The sequence below is a fragment of the Rosa chinensis genome, chromosome 5, assembly GCF_002994745.2.
Source record: "Rosa chinensis cultivar Old Blush chromosome 5, RchiOBHm-V2, whole genome shotgun sequence".
Classification (NCBI taxonomy): domain Eukaryota; kingdom Viridiplantae; phylum Streptophyta; class Magnoliopsida; order Rosales; family Rosaceae; genus Rosa; species Rosa chinensis.
Window position 1 is genome coordinate 42,842 of NC_037092.1, and position 15,794 is coordinate 58,635.

Sequence of the window (15,794 nt, forward strand, 5' to 3'; positions counted from 1 at the left end):
ATTTAGGTTTGATTCAAAAAAAAAATCCAAACACGTCCCATTAGGCTAACAGGTACATTTTGATGTGTGCGTGAGTGCTCGTCAATGTCATCTTCACCTCCTCGAACTTGGTATGTGAGATGAGAGTATTGGCATATGATGGTATCCCTACTAGAGGATGTTTCTCGTCGGGAAATGTTGAATTTCATGTGGAAATTAGAGGTCTGAAATGCAAACTTTGATTTCCAAATAAATAATTGACTTTCCATTCAAGAATAATTAATATCAGGATAATTCATAATAATTTTAAGATTTTATAATTCGATTAATTTTTTGCATATAATCTAGTCTTGGAGACCTAAAACATCAACAGATCGGATCGTTGAAACGAGATTGCATAGAGGAATCTCACGTATATCCCTTCAATTGAACAATAAGAGACCTACATTTACCTATCAGTGCAAATGCAAAACTTTTATCTCTAACGAGTGTAACAATTAAAGAAGATGCAACTTCGGCCACTGAAAAGCAACCGTGGGTAACTTCCTATGCTGTATCAGATGGCAACTGTGCTTCCCGGCTCCTGCCCACCATGCAAAGTTTCTACTAGTATGAATGTGTTAAAACTTAGAAGTTGTGGCTTTTATAGGCTAACTTGGTTTCACAATGCCCTGCAGTAGTCCTGCCAGAGCAAATGCCTGCAATAAGAAGGCACGATTTAGGGCTGCCCGGCTTTCTAATTTAGGCTGGGGTTTTTAGCCCTAAGCCCATTTATATGTTTTTTAGTTTGTATAAATTACAATAATTCCTTGTATTATGAAATTAAGTACCGATGTGCACTCTATGTCTCTTTAGCATATCTGGAGTAGTACCGAAAGAGGATATCCGCTATTTCTACGTATTTGAATGTATAATGAGTAGGACTATATGTACGTACCATTTGTGGGTACTACCACTAGTTTCTTGTCTATATATAAATAAAAGCGAAAGGGTATGTAACGGCCTATTCTGGCTTGTGATGAATATATTAACACCCGATTTAGGTTTGATTCAAAAAAAAATCCGAACACGTCCCATTAGGCTAACAGGTACATTTTGATGTGTGCGTAAGTGCTCGTCACCGTCATCTTCACCTCCTCGAACTTGGTATGTGAGATGAGAGTATTGGTATATGATGGTATCCCTACTAGAGGATGTTTCTCGTCGGGAAATGTTGAATTTCATGTGGAAATTAGAGGTCTGAAATGCAAACTTTGATTTCCAAATAAATAATTGACTTTCCATTCAAGAATAATTAATATCAGGATAATTTATGATAATTTTAAGATTTTATAATTCGATTAATTTTTTGCATATAATCTAGTCTTGGAGACCTAAAACATCAACAGCTCGGATCGTTGAAATGAGATTGCATAGAGGAATCTCACGTATATGCCTTCAATTGAACAATAAGAGACCTACATTTACCTATCAGTGCAAATGCAAAACTTTTATCTCTAACTAGTGTAACAATTAAAGAAGATGCAACTTCGGCCACTGAAAAGCAATCGTGGGTAACTTCCTATGCTGTGTCAGAAGGCAACTGTGCTTCCCGGCTCCTGCCCACCTTGCAAAGTTTCTACTAGTATGAATGTGTTTAAACTTAAAAGTTGTGGCTTTTATAGGCTAACTTGGTTTCACAATGCCCTGCAGTTTCCACCCCCCTAGTCCTGCCAGAGCAAATGCCTGCAATAAGAAGGCACGATTTTCAGTGTGAAAGAAAATTCCTTTGAAAAAAAAAATTGATTTTGCTCCAAATACCATGACCCAAACAGTCGCAGGAAACACTATATTCTACTCAATCTAGTAGCTCTATTCAATGAAATCTGACTAGAGACATATAATCAGAACACAAACAAGATTTAGAGAATTACATGAGTGTATAATACCTGTCAATCTTTGCTTGTCGCATGATTCACTATAGGAGAAAATAGAAAAGTAGCATGGGAAAGTCCTTAACTTCAGGTTGGAGGTAATGATCTTAGACTTCTTTTTAATATAATCAAGTGTCCAAAGACTCAACTTAAGAACTCTCTCAAGAGTCTCGATTAGGCATAAGTGCTAACTGCAAAGGAGAGATTATTCTAGGACACAAGTGTATGTTCAAGGTTTGGGTCATTATTTCTGGGCAAGTGTCAATGTCCAAAGACTCAACTTAAGAACTCACTCAAAAGTCTTTGGCAGGTATGAATGCTAGCTGCAAGCAAGGTAACAGGAGGCACCAATATTCACATGACCAATTGGTTGAATGGTAGCTGTCTTGTTTCTGAGGGAAATCAACCAATTATCATATTCAATACCAAAAAATTTCTGAGGGTATGACCAATTGGTTGAATTGTAACATGAAGAAATTCTGGAAATGTATTTTGGAGACCGCAGACAATAAAACCAATTGTCATTACAAACAATTTCAAAATTTTTAGAAACCCTGAATTCAAAACCAGCTTTTAAAAATGGAGGATAAGTTTGAAAAATAATTTTTCAGTCATGAACCAAATAGAGCCTAAAAGATCTGCTTCCTCTCACTTGCTGATTACCTCTCGTAACGTTTTCTTCTTCAAGAAATTATGGATGGGGGAAGGACAACTAAGAAAACCCTCTTGCTCTACCTTAGTTTGGTCACGTGTGGTGCAATGCCAAAGTTATAATCTCCACAGAATAATATGTTAAACATGCACATTAAGTTGACATATAGCATATAGAAGGGAAGTACAGCAGTTAAAAAATAATAGTGGAATGAAAGAAGACTAACCTCATCCCAAGATTTCCCAGTAGCTTCAAGCAAAGCAGCGTTGCAAGTCTTCAGTTCTATGGAGGCACCTGTCAACATTGATGCTGCCTCCTCCCACCCCCTATTATGTCCCATACACCTGTATGTTGCAACATTTGTTAAAATATGTTTTCTCCCTTTTCCAAAAGGGAAATGGTATTGGCACTCGCAGAACGTCATTTTTCTGTCTCTACATTCATTTTGTGAGTATCATTCCAAACTTGGTGATCTTTGAGTGCATAATGACTTTTTGGGAGTGCCAATTAAAAAAAAAATTAATAGACAAATGAGGTTATGAGAAGTGAGCTGTAACTAGTATCATCAGTGTGTTGCTTAAGAGGTAATAATAATCTTGGTTTCTTTGAAATACATATTCTAAAAATTTTAATTTAAGGTCACATTGGGCATCTTTCCCCTCCAGTACCAGGCGGAAAATTTCTTACCCTGCGGACCATGATCCCGCAAGGTTAGAAACTCCTGTGAGGGCTAAGTCATTGACATGGTTCATTTCCTGTACAGACAGATGATAAATAATATTTTAGATGTAAGTATTTCAGATGTTTGATTCTTTTGGATCAATAATATTAGTTGAATTCATATAAGAAGCAATCTACTTTTGCCTAGATCTTTAGGCTTATGACAAGAGCCAACAAAACAAATGCTAGTAGTCAAAAATCCTCACTGTGGTCAATAACTTTGCAAATCTTTACCCAAACCCATAAATCGGTTTGAAAACTAGGTGGTTTTTTTATGTGTATTGGCAGAAACAAAGCAACAAACCTCATTGGTAGTTCCTTGAGGAAAAAAAAATGCCCAAAAGGAAAGAGTAAAGAGTGAGCCGAGGTTACATGACGGTGAGTATGTCATCCCTTGAATAGTTACAGATAATATGTTGAAGGTGCTCAGCAGTCTGCCCATCCATGGCCGCAATGGAATAAAAGCTGGAAAAGTAATGGACCTCAGCTTCCAAGAAGCCCCTCACTTGTCGCTGCATTATGGTAAGAGTCTCCCTGGTTCGCACTGCATTGCTGCAGCCCAAACACGGCAGCTTAGAAGTTCAAACCAATTTTAGAAAGGCCAATATCAAATGCAAATTGTGAGCGAGTCAGTTGTACATGTACCTGGATAAAATAAGCTGAGGAATCCAGCCCAACTGTTGAAGCTTGTGAGAGATTTCGACAGCATCGGCTTGTCCTTTTGCACTCAGGGGTCGATCATGATCTATAAGCACGCCAAAATACATACTGAATTTAAATCTGTAAACAAATTATAAAAGAAAAAGAGAAAAAGATTGAAATACCTTTCAGCGAGGGGTCTTCCCAGGAACTCTTGGCATGACGAAGCAGAATGAGACGACGAGCAACAGATGAAGGAGTTTGCTCAGAATCAGCGGCAACTTGGCCTTCCACCGTCTCGATTACCAGAGACGAAGGCCCAGTACTTGTACGAAGGTTTCTGGGATGAATTGAAAACAATTTGGGCCAATTGCGCTTCGCCGACGCTGAGAAATGATGGTGGCTATTGATACAAATATTATGGTTATGGTTACAGAGGGTAAGTGCATTCATACTGCCGAGGCGCAGGGCTGTGGTTCTCGTCCGAGAGAGCTGAGACCCTCTAATGTTCTATGGTCCATAGACCATAGCCGAGGAGCTGACAGGGTATTGAGTATCTCACGTGCCGCATATATTGTACTTCTCATGGGCCCCTTTTCTAAAGTGTTTTAGAAACGAGGTTACGACTTACGAGTGTGAAGAATGCAGCCTTGAAAATGGCAACCTCTTCTTTCTTTCTTTTTTTGGATAAGCCTACGGGGCGAGACAATATATTCATCACAAGTCAAAACAGACCGTTACATACCCTTTCAGTGTCATTTAAGGACATAGACAGACAAGAATATAGTGTTAGTACCCACAGTGGTACATAGAAATAGACCTATTCATTACACATTAAATACATAGATAGCGGGAATCCGCCTTCGATACTACTCCAGAGGCACTAGAGGTACATAGGTACGCACAATTGCTTAGCTTCCTAATACAAGGAATTATTGTAATTTAGACAAACTAAAAAACATTGAATTGGGCCTAGAGCAAAAACCCTAGCCCAATTGAAGCCCAGCAGCTCAAAGAGAAAGCCCAGACTCCAGGTCCAGCAGGATTGCTGGAGCACGCCCAAAAACCATCTCCATTGCGCTCTGTGGCCATGTAGCACCTCCGCCGCATCTAGCCTCGCCGACCCACAGAGCAAGTGAAATTAAATTTTGATGGTTCCGTTAGGAATGGCTCAGCTACTATTGGTTTTGTTATTCGAAATTCGGATGGAAATCCTTTGGTTGTAGCTAACAAAAGATTAGGTCATTCTAGTGTTCTCATTGCAGAGGCAACTGCTCTCAAAGATGGTTTACATACTGCGTTACTTCATCATTATCCTAATATCTCTGTTGAGGGGGATTCGAAGCTCCTGATCGACTGCATTCAAGGCAAAACTGCTGTTCCTTGGAGAATTTAAGTTCTGGTTCAAGATATTAAGTATCTAGCTCAACAGTTTAATTCAATTTTCTTCCGGCATATATACCGAGAAGCCAACTTTGTTGCTGATCATCTAGCATCCTTAGCTCGTCAATTTCAGAATCCATCTGTTTAGTTCTTTTGCCTTCCCCTTTCTGTGTCCCCAGCGTTCCATTAGGATCAGCTGGGAGGGGGAGTCAGTCGTGGTTTTGTGTTTTAGTTTTTCTGTTGTGTTTTTGTGTCATCAAGAAGAGGGGGGAAAAAAAAAAAAAAAAAACCTCAGTTTTTTTTTTTGGGTCTGAGAAAAAAAAAGACCTCATTATTCATAAGGGTGCGACTATTGCCACCCTACTAATTACTTTGTTCACCCTATAAATTTCTGATTTATTAAAATACTAATATATCCTTATATGAAATTACAATAAGGGACAATGTCTTATTGAAAATTACAATTAGTTTTTCTTATTACCTTTACATAATGCGTACTTAAACTTCATTCTTAATCTTTTCATTCATCATTAAACCTAGTGAGACTGATTGATTAAGACTTCATGAGATTGATTGACTAAGAGAGACGAGGAGGAAGCCAAAAACAATTGAGAGAGACGCGGGGGAAGCCAAATAGAAAAAAAATTCAAGTTAAACCCTACATTGGAGAATGGTATTTTGGGTACTACAAATGGGTGAACAAAGTAAACATGAAATTAAACTTTGCAAGTCAATCGTCAAGTCTTATTTCCATATCAATTTTCATAAGCATAGGGAAAGTTTCTAGAGAGAGAGGGTCCTCCTTCTCTCTAGAAATTTTCTCAAATCATCCATCATTTTGAGAGTCTCACCATCACCTCCATTTCCAGCACCACTACTTTTATCTCCATCGCCACTCCTTCCAGCCAGCCTTTTTCTTGACCAGATCTGCCCTTTTCCTTCATTTTCCTTCTCTTTCTCTTCCTTCTATTTCCTTCAAGTTCTCCATCTACCCATCTTTTGTTGCTGCCATCATGAGCTTTGCCATGACTGGGTGAGCTCTCACTCTCACCAACCACATCACCTCTCCACCTCTTCACTCGATCACCACAACCCAAATCCTATCTCACATCTCTTCTTCATCAGCTTTTTAGCACAGATCTTCCTCCTCCTTTGTTATTGTTTTTGTTTGACAGGTTTGACCAATTTAGCTTTCAGATCGGCTCCATGCTCCACCACCTCTAAACAAACTTTCACCCGTTGGTGGATTTTTGTTATCTCAATAGAGGGTGTCCAAATTACCTCGGTAATCACTCCCTCTTCGGTTACTCGGTTTCTATTGGGCGTTCTTGAGCCCGGCGTGTGTCACAACCGGTGGAGAAGGCGGTACTATCTGATGTTGCGTCGGCAAATTAACGTCAAGCAACAACGTGATTACTGCAGCAGGAAGACTATGCGGCTGATGAAGATGTGGTGGCTGTTAGAAAGCTTAGGGTTTATTTCTTTTACCTTTGGGCTTCTGACTTGTAATTTGGCCACACCTATTATGGGTTGTATTTTGTTTATGACGGGCCTAAGTGCCTCTATTGCTGGGCCTATGTGCTTCTTGTTGCTGGGGCCTATGTGCCTCTTGATGTTGGGTTCTTTTGTACCTCTTGTATTTAGATCTCTTGTATTTGGATGTATCAGTTGGACCATCTAATACATATTTTTCCATTGACCAAAAAAAAAAAAAAGTAAACATGAAATTAAAAAAAATATGTGTAGGGTGAGAAGAGAATGTATGGTGAACAAAATAATTAGTAGGATGGCAATAGCTGCATCCTATTCATAATCAATTTTTTTTTTTTTTAGTTTAGTTTTGGTTTCTTTAGTTTTACCCTTTTAGGCTCATTCCTTTTTTTTTTTTTTTTTGGGGGAGAGCCTATTGCTCTTGTTCGTGCTCAATTTGATAATTTTGCTAAACATTTTTTATGTAAAGTGACAATAATAATAAAATCCTTATTTCTCAAATTATCTAGAGTTTAAAGGGATTAGAACTCTAGACTCCCCATTCTTGGGGTACTCCAATGGCGGCCGATGCCAGCCTCCTCTCTAAGGGGAGTTCTTCTCTCTACATTTCATGGCCTTTCAGCCCTCCAAAGCCATCTCTTTTCGGCGAACTCCCAACCACATCAATCTCTCCTGTAGATTGAATCGATCAACCCAGGTCTCCGTTTTTCTCAAGAGGAATCTCGAAAGAAAACCGGCCTATGGTGTTGGGGCGGTATGGCCTTCTAGTGTCTGATTGTTGGGATGGATATTTCAGGTCGAGCCCGGCCACCACGAGGGCAGCTTAAGGATGTTTGGTCAAAATTGGGATTACTGAGCAGATCCAAGGAGCTGCTAGGGGTGATGGGATACTATGCTCTCCAATCCGCGGTGGTCGGATCTATGGCGAAGTCACTAAGGCATATGACATTGGTTTTCACTCCAGCGACGACGGTGCAAAGATATTAAAACGCGGTGGCCTGGGCTTCGCGTCTGAGGGTTCGACATCAGGCCGGCCAGCAGCCTGTACTTGCGGCGGCGATCGTGATCGATGCAGGAGAAGGACGGCGGGATTTGAATTGGGTGCCCAGATCACTTTCAAGGCCCAATGTGCGGCCCAAATCTGTTAGGTGGCCCAACTCATGTCTAAGACCCAGATTAGTTGGAACACTTAGGGTGTCCAAGTTATTTTTGGATACTTCTTGTATTTGGGCCTGTTTTTGGACCAAACTCATAGACTCTAATTTAGGAACCCGGAGGGTTATTTCGAACTACATCTGTGTTTGTCACTTGTGGTACTAGCGAATCTTCTGGAGTAATACTGAAGGAAGATTCAAATTATTCTGTAATGGCGGAGCGGAGTGTTCAATGAATGGACCTATTTATATGTACCACTGTGAGTACTACCACATCTTCTTGTTCTGTCTATATATGGCAGCGAAATAGTATGTAACAGTCATTCTTGCTTGAAGCTAGCACAAGTTTCTCTTGTTTGGATGATGCTCAAGAAAGTGTGTTCTGGATGTGTTATAATATGATTGTAATCAACTCTATTGAGTTCTAATCTATAAAGTTATTTCCTTGATTCAAAAAAAAAAAAAGGGATTAGAACTAGTATCTTTGCGTTTTCTTGACCAACAAAAAAAAAAAATCTTCTACCTTGCATTTCATAAAAACAGTGGCTAAAAAGTAAAAACCCTAATGTAGCCCTTACAAAGTACAGTAATAAAAGTCATTGACAGCAACAACAATTCCAATTGAGAGAAACTCGAAGGAAAACCTAGAAGAAACTTTGAGCAAAAAGTTGCCGACCGTGCCTATCCGGCTGCGAATCGGCGCTTGCGATGTCTTCTGACCTCGCCAGCGTTCGTAGAGTGCAGCCGGATGGGTTGACGGTGTGAGTGAGCGACGATTGGGGCTGAATGGGCTCCTTATGCCATGGTTTTAGCTGGCAGCAGTGTCGACACAGGCAGAGGGTTCGCGGCAGATTTTGGTTCCTGGGTCTCCTTGCCTAGTACTTGACATTGAGTTTTTTACTATTTACCTCTTAGTTCTCTCTAGTTGTACACCAATTGAGATCTCTAGGCAACTAGGTTTACTTTTCAAAGAGAGGTTTTAAAGTGAGGATTTGATCTCCTGTATGTAGGCTCAATAAGTGAGCGCATGTGTTAAGACAACAGTGAGGTTCACCTGTCCTTTGCCTAGTAGCTTATACCTTTTATGATTTTGGTGTAAGACAACATTTGATGTACGTGTCTTCTGGCCATGGATAAATGAATGATATTATCTCTTTTCCTCAAAAAAAAAAAAAAATACAGTAATAAAAAAAATAAAAGAATAAAAGAAATAGAATTACTCTCCTTGCAAAGAAAAGTAGAATCAAGGACTTCACCGGTTTTGTTGAAAAATCACGTATGTATATTGCTAAATCACACTATTCACCTAACTAGCACACATGACATGCTGCAACAACTTATTCATTGCTCACCCAGTTGCAATGTTGTTACTTGTTACACTCTGGATTCATTGCTCGCTCTGACAGCAACTCAACAGTGTTGTTTTAACTGAATTATATGGCCCCTTAAGCAACAAATTATTCATTTACTCACCCAGTTGCAATCTTGTTACACTCTGGATTCATTGCTCACTCTGACAGCAACTCAACTGTGTTGTTTCAACTGAATTATATGGCCCCTTAAGCAACAACTTATTCATTGCTCACCCAGTTGCAATGTTGTTACACTCTGGATTCATTTCTCACTCTAACAGCAACTCAACAGTGTTGTTTCAACTGGATAATATGACCCCTTACGCTACACTCTTCCACCTGAAAGCCAAGCATATTTTATAAGTACTATATTCTCATAATGAGGTAAACTGGCAATGATGCCAAGCATATTTTATAAGTACTATATTCTCATAATGAGGTAAACTGGCAATGATGCCAAGCATATTTTATAAGTACTATATGACCCCTTAAGCTACACTCTTCCACCTGAAAGCCAAGCATATTTTATAAGTACTATATTCTCATAAAACTGGCAATGATGCAGTCGCAGTTAAACAGAAACTCATAGACTAGCATATTTTATAAGTACTATATTCTCATAATGAGGTAAACTGGCAATGAGGTAATCGCAGTTAAACAGAAACTCATAGACTAGCATTAGCATAACCAGTGGTGAAACTTCACAAAATCATAGCCTAATAAATATACAAGGCTGACATAATAAGCAGTAATGAGGTGTGGCAAACCTGTGTTGTATATGTCTTGGACAACAGATTTCCACATTCTTCAACGAAAGCTCTTTCTCCACCAATCACTCTTGCTAGATCCGAAATCAAATGGTCTGTTTCCTCTGCCTGAATGAGAAAAGTTTTTGTCATAAATTTATGTCTGAAAAAGTGATATGGAAAACCACATAAACAATGAGCTTTAGTATTTATCCACAAACATTGTACTGAAGAGAACTTGATTCTGCACTTTATGAACCGAACCTTATTCTAATTTCATTTAATCAATTATCTTTGAAAAACTTGTTCTCTTATCATAAATTAATTTAGTGAATTTACTCTAAATCAACATACTACATATATGTTATCAAGTACCCAACTCAATGCTGTTAAAAAAAATATTTAATTAAAATTAAGTTAGAATGGGAATTGTTATGAACACTTCCACAGCGTCGATATACAGTCCTGCACTTTTTCTGTGTGTAGGAAAATAATGTGGGAGTCGTTTTACCTTCGGCATAGATTGCTGAACATGGAAAACTATTTTCTCCATCACTTCCATTGCTGAGTTCAGTGCCTCTTCTACCTCTTGTTTATTAGCCTACAAAGTATCTATTGTGTCAGTGCAATCATTGGTGTGAGAGAACAAAATATAAGAAGCATAAGTTGAACAGCTATAACTAAACAAGGAAATTATACCTTAACATTGGCGCTGATTGGAAGCCGGAGTGATGCATTCAACAAAGCTTGAGTTGCTTCTGCCAGAGAAATTGAATAATCCTCTTGAAGAGAAAACCACTGATCCAAATATGGAATCTATAATAATGTCCAGTACAATATATAAGTTACAAACATCATTAAGTGCACTAGAATATGTACATTAAAATCTAGGCTACTTCTATTTCTTAATACTGAACAGCATGCTTCAGGTACCTTGTGTGGTAAACTAGAACAGGAAATGGTATCTCAACACTACAGTGGAAGTGAGTTTTGTTGGGGAAAAAAGAAGAGAAAAGGGCACTGCCCTCAATGCATACCAAGATAATACTGCCCTCTCTTGCAGTCCCATGTTGCACAGGAAGAAACATGCAAATACAAAGAAACATCTCACTATCTTAGCCCTACCATGCGACTTGACAAAGAAGCAGAGAGACACACATGCCACCCAAATGAAAAAGGAGATCAAGGTTGTAGGGAATGAGCCAAAGAAAGTTTATGATAAATATTTTGAGCATCTCTATGTAATAGCCGTATTACTACCAGTGGACTGCATTATCTGGCATTAGCAATCTGATATCACATGTACTATATTTTTCACAACTAAAGTTGCAGGGTAACAGGGAATGGTAGAAACCCCATAACATTACATTATAGATGAGCTTCTAATCTCAATTAGGATATGTTTCTTAACATTAAAGAAGATAAACAAGTTCAACTATTGGGGGTGCTTATCCTTAGAATTAAGAATCTACCTTTCAGTCAGAGAAACCTTCCCAGACAAAAAAAATAAGTTTTATACTGCTCAAATGTTTTTTAAACCCTTTACTTTGTGGAACTATTGTGCTTTTGGAACTACTATCGCCCAAACTGGTTTTCATGATCTGCTGCTCAACCCAAACTTTACAGCAATGTTAGTTGAGATAAGACCTGAAGTTACTTAAGTTGCTTAGCAGATACTGATTTTATATCAAAATAAAATGCAAAATTGTCATGAATGATGCAGATAACAATATGCTTATACAAGAACAAATTATTTGATCAAGCATAGGCAAGATAACATGCTGCACAAAGTCAGCAAAACAATCAAAACCATCTAAAGCCAATAGCCTTACTTGAGCTTCAAGAATTGTCGATAAAGTCTTTGTTCTTTGCAAAACGCCAAGGTCTATCCGTTTTCTCTTCACAGAATCATATAGTTCTGTTATCTTTAATGCAAGAGAATAATGTGTTCTCTGCAAGGTAGTGAAGCAAAAAAATAAATTAGCCTAACTAGTTGTATTAGAAGTGTAATAAAGTAAATATATATTCACATAAGGAACATTCATATGCAATGGATAAAATCTCTTGGAATGTAACGAAGTTGTAAAGGAAATAGTGATGAGAGAAATGCATGAGAAGGGGTATCTAAGCTATTTTGTTGTATCGATATTGGATCCAATTGGCAATCTCACATAGAATCAGATTCTACTAGAACAACTGAGCACCGGCCACCATGCTTGTGGAGGACATAGATAGAAACAAAATAAACACGAAGATATCTCAATCTTGATCACTCAAAAGAAAAGAGGCGATCAGCTACTTACCTCAGTCTCTCTCTGCTGAGCTAGCATGGAAGCCTGTGCTGTTGCATTGGCATATCTCCACTGCAAATAGCGGTTTTGCAGCAATCTCAAGGAATGAGCATCTTCTCGGAGACTAGAAACTTTCTTTCCTTTCCTTATTTCTGAACCTGGCTTTGCACTAGCACATGGTGGGACTGGGGGCAGACAGAGGCCGGCCATCTTCACTGCATTTGCATATGGCTTGGAGAAAGCACATTCTAATTTGTCACTGCCTTTGATTGACTGGAAGAGTAAGTGCTCGGAGCTTGACAGTGGCAAATTGAGAGAACGGGAGCAAGGGGAAGCAGAAAATTTTGAAAAATCGCTGCCATTGACAGTTGCATTAGGCCTGTTACAACTTTTTTCGGTCGCCGGTCTACTGGAAACAGTCGGCAACAACATATCGGCCTCGGGCATGGAGGAGCGAACATCAGGAAGACACCTTCTGGTGATTTGAGTGCGATTAGTGTCACTGGAGGTGGCCTCAGTGGTAGATTGCAAGAGCTTAGTAGCTGCTGTGGCACTACTGACATTGGAATTGGAAGACCGCTGTCTGATTCTTGTCCTATCGAGACTAGCAGTCACCATGGGTGTGTCAGGTCGTGAGGGTGTAGTAAAAGCATTATTGCTTACTTTCCCAGGGCATGTTTTAGGAAGATGATGAAGTTGGGGTTTGCCTCCTCCGTTCTCTTTAAAAGGGACAGGGACAGGGACAGGGACAGGACGCTGTTTCCTTGCCTGATCTGGTGGCAGAGGAGACTCGGGGCGGGCGGGCCTGTTCTCGTCAGAGCAGCGGAATGGCTCCAAGTCCAAGTGCCTCCGTGGCCTATTCACGGAGGATGACCTCTGTCTTTCTGCAAGGTACGGGCTTGGAGTTGAGACACCCTGTCCCTGTTGATGTTTAGGAAGAGGTGATCTGGTAGGAAAGGGATCACCCGCCACAGGAGACATGAACCTAGAGCTCACCTCCCTCACCCTTGGCCGCCGCTGAGGATGAGGGGCTGCTGCGCCCTCACCCGTGCCCAATGCCAACTTTTCCACCATCAATTGATCCATATTCCGTGATAGATGCACAGATATTTGAAATTACATATATAAGAATCTCAGAATCCACACCTACCTCAGGTCAGCTCGATCCTAATTTCCACAGGTCGATCCTAATTTGAATACTGTGGTCGAGCAATTAGGGTCTACCCTGACACCTTCCAATGGGCTCCTCTCAAATCCTGGTTATTGGTTAAGAGAGAAAGAAAGAATCAGAGGCAGACAGAGCGCCAGGCTACCAGGTGCGAATTTTGGAAGGGATGGAAACTTTCCCCAAGGCTATCAGGTGCGAATTTGGGAATAACTAGCCGTTGGCTGTTTTGGGTAAGTCGTAACGGTTCAATTTTTCAAAAAATAGGCCCCCAATATGAATTAAAATGATTTTTATCCAAAAGAGAAAACACGAGAAATAGTCACTCCTCTCAAGATTTTTGTTTTCTTTTTTCTGTCAAATAACTCATTCATTAGATGAAACGCATATTACAAAGGTAATACAAAGAAAATAGGAGTCCTAGGCCCAAAGAGCCAATAGACAAACTTATAACTACACGTCAGTTCCGGGGCCCAAAAGCCCAAAATACCAGAAAATCCTAGATATAAAACCAAAATCTTCGGTACAACACAGAAGCTGGCCTCCGTGAGTACCACCATGACTATATGAGCTCCGACAGAAGCTTGACTTCCAGAAGCTAAATAACTCTCCACCATCATTCTCCACATCGAAATTGCATGCACAGGAAGAACAACAAGAACAAACAAAGAACTTAGTAAAAGTAGTAGTGGAGGTGGAGACCACCAAGCATCACAACACCACTGGTCCGGCGATATCCACAAGTTTCGGTGGCTTGCCGATACTACTGCAATCTTCAGGTGTGAAGTTAATTGAACAAATTCATGTCAAGACTCCAAGAGTTGAATGTGAAGATGAGATTGTGGAAAAAGAGAAAAATCAAATAAAGATGAGAGGTGAGGTGAGGTGTCTGATATGGAGGAGGATGGGAGGTTTGATAGTAGATTTGAAAATCTGATGAGAAATTGGGCAAGCACAAGGAGAGATAGGATGAAAAAGAGACATTAAAAGAATTAAAACTGAGACTAAGGCTTAGGAAACCTCACCACAAAAGGGTGGAGACGCACCACAGAGGGTGAAGAAATTGGAGAGGAGTTGCCGACTCTCAAAACGGCATAGGAGAGGCTAGTTACTAATATTTGAAAGACTCTCCAAGAGTTTATCTTTTAAAAACATTATAAGAGAACTTTTAGCAAGGTTAGTTATTCTTTAATTAAATTTTACTTAAATAGTTATTTGACTAGTGACTTTTGAAATATGTGGATTTTACGCATCAGTTTTTACACTGCAAATTGTATAATTGTAACCATAATGAATTTTGTAGTTAGTTATATGACTGCCCATACAAATCCAATGCACAAAGTAGAGGGCAATCTTCCGCTAAAAGATCAAAGCCAACCAAGCGTGTCAGAACATGCCATATTGGTAGACAATCTATGTCAAATATATACCTTAAGCCAGGGTCCCAAACTCAATACTACCGAATACCAAACAAAAGAAGTCATTGCAACTGGAGAATTGAATGATTGCAAGAGGTAGGCTGAAACCTGCAAGTAACTCCATTGGTCGGAGTAGATATAGGGAACAACAAACCCCCAAAGGAAGTACGCTTCTTAAAACATCAGCTGTCACATAAGGTGAGATGCATGTGGTATCCAAAAAAGTAGTTCACCTAGCATTTTAAAAAAAAAATTAGAAAAACAATAGTTTAATCGTATTTTAAAAATTACACAAAATAACTAAAGGGAATGTTTTAAATTAATAAAAAACATAAACAAATTCATCTAGTTCTTTATATTTAAGAGTCATATAGTCAAAAGCTATAATAGAGAGTTATTTAAGAGACAGGTGGAATTGCCACAATATTTAAAAGCCAACCATGTTCTCTAAAAATAATTAAGGAGCCAAGATAGAAAAATTATACAAAATATACTCTAAATATGTTATCAATTTTTTAGTCAAATTTTAGCCAAAGTAACTAAAATGTCATTTTAGCTAAGCCAATTTTTAAAATACGTCTACATAAATTCTCTCAAGTTATATTATTTTTAAATGAATAAAAAATATTTTTAATATATTTATAAATTACACAAAATAATTTTAAAAAATATTTTAAATTAATAAAAATAATAAAGAGCATAGTTTCGGTCTGTATAAGAGTCAGATAGCTAACCAAAGAATTTGCTCAAAGGATGTTTGCGATCAGAGGGTGTTAAGATAAATCAAGAATTCAATCCCTCCGATGTAATTAAAACAATAATAATAACATGTACATGATGGAATCAACACCCAATTTCTCACGACACCATGCACATATTTTACCCAAATCT

At 38.9% G+C, this 15,794-nt stretch overlaps 2 protein-coding genes across 2 annotated transcripts; both read right to left on the reverse strand.

The window, feature by feature from the left end:
• Positions 1–1,288: 1,288 nt before the first annotated feature.
• On the reverse strand, positions 1,289–4,445 carry LOC112168123 (uncharacterized protein At3g52155, chloroplastic). The gene is made up of 5 exons (XM_024305242.2): positions 4,089–4,445; positions 3,910–4,009; positions 3,637–3,816; positions 2,771–2,888; positions 1,289–1,704 (listed from the first exon to the last, which is right to left on the reverse strand). Exons 1-5 carry the CDS (start codon positions 4,354–4,356, stop codon positions 1,645–1,647), a joined length of 726 nt encoding a protein of 241 aa, XP_024161010.1. The 5' UTR covers positions 4,357–4,445; the 3' UTR covers positions 1,289–1,644.
• Positions 4,446–8,671: 4,226 nt separating this feature from the next.
• On the reverse strand, positions 8,672–14,626 carry LOC112202864 (protein ENDOSPERM DEFECTIVE 1). The gene is made up of 6 exons (XM_024343887.2): positions 12,333–14,626; positions 11,862–11,981; positions 10,729–10,845; positions 10,541–10,630; positions 10,051–10,158; positions 8,672–9,622 (listed from the first exon to the last, which is right to left on the reverse strand). The coding sequence occupies exons 1-6, from the start codon at positions 13,404–13,406 to the stop codon at positions 9,569–9,571; spliced, it is 1,563 nt and encodes a 520-aa protein (XP_024199655.1). The 5' UTR covers positions 13,407–14,626; the 3' UTR covers positions 8,672–9,568.
• Positions 14,627–15,794: the final 1,168 nt, after the last annotated feature.

Bases quoted from the DNA above. Each gene is read 5' to 3' on its own strand.
- LOC112168123 (XM_024305242.2), bottom strand. From the start codon at position 4,356: ATGAATGCACTTACCCTCTGTAACCATAACCATAATATTTGTATCAAT. The intron at 4,010-4,088 runs GTATTTCAATCT...GCGTGCTTATAG, and splicing joins GGAAGACCCCTCGCTGAAAG to ATCATGATCGACCCCTGAGT. The intron at 2,889-3,636 runs GTAACCTCGGCT...TGCAACATACAG, and splicing joins GATGACATACTCACCGTCAT to GTGTATGGGACATAATAGGG.
- LOC112202864 (XM_024343887.2), bottom strand. From the start codon at position 13,406: ATGGATCAATTGATGGTGGAAAAGTTGGCATTGGGCACGGGTGAGGGC. The intron at 10,846-11,861 runs GTAAGGCTATTG...ACATTATTATAG, and splicing joins CGACAATTCTTGAAGCTCAA to ATTCCATATTTGGATCAGTG. The intron at 10,159-10,540 runs GTAAAACGACTC...TTTCTCATTCAG, and splicing joins TTCAGCAATCTATGCCGAAG to GCAGAGGAAACAGACCATTT.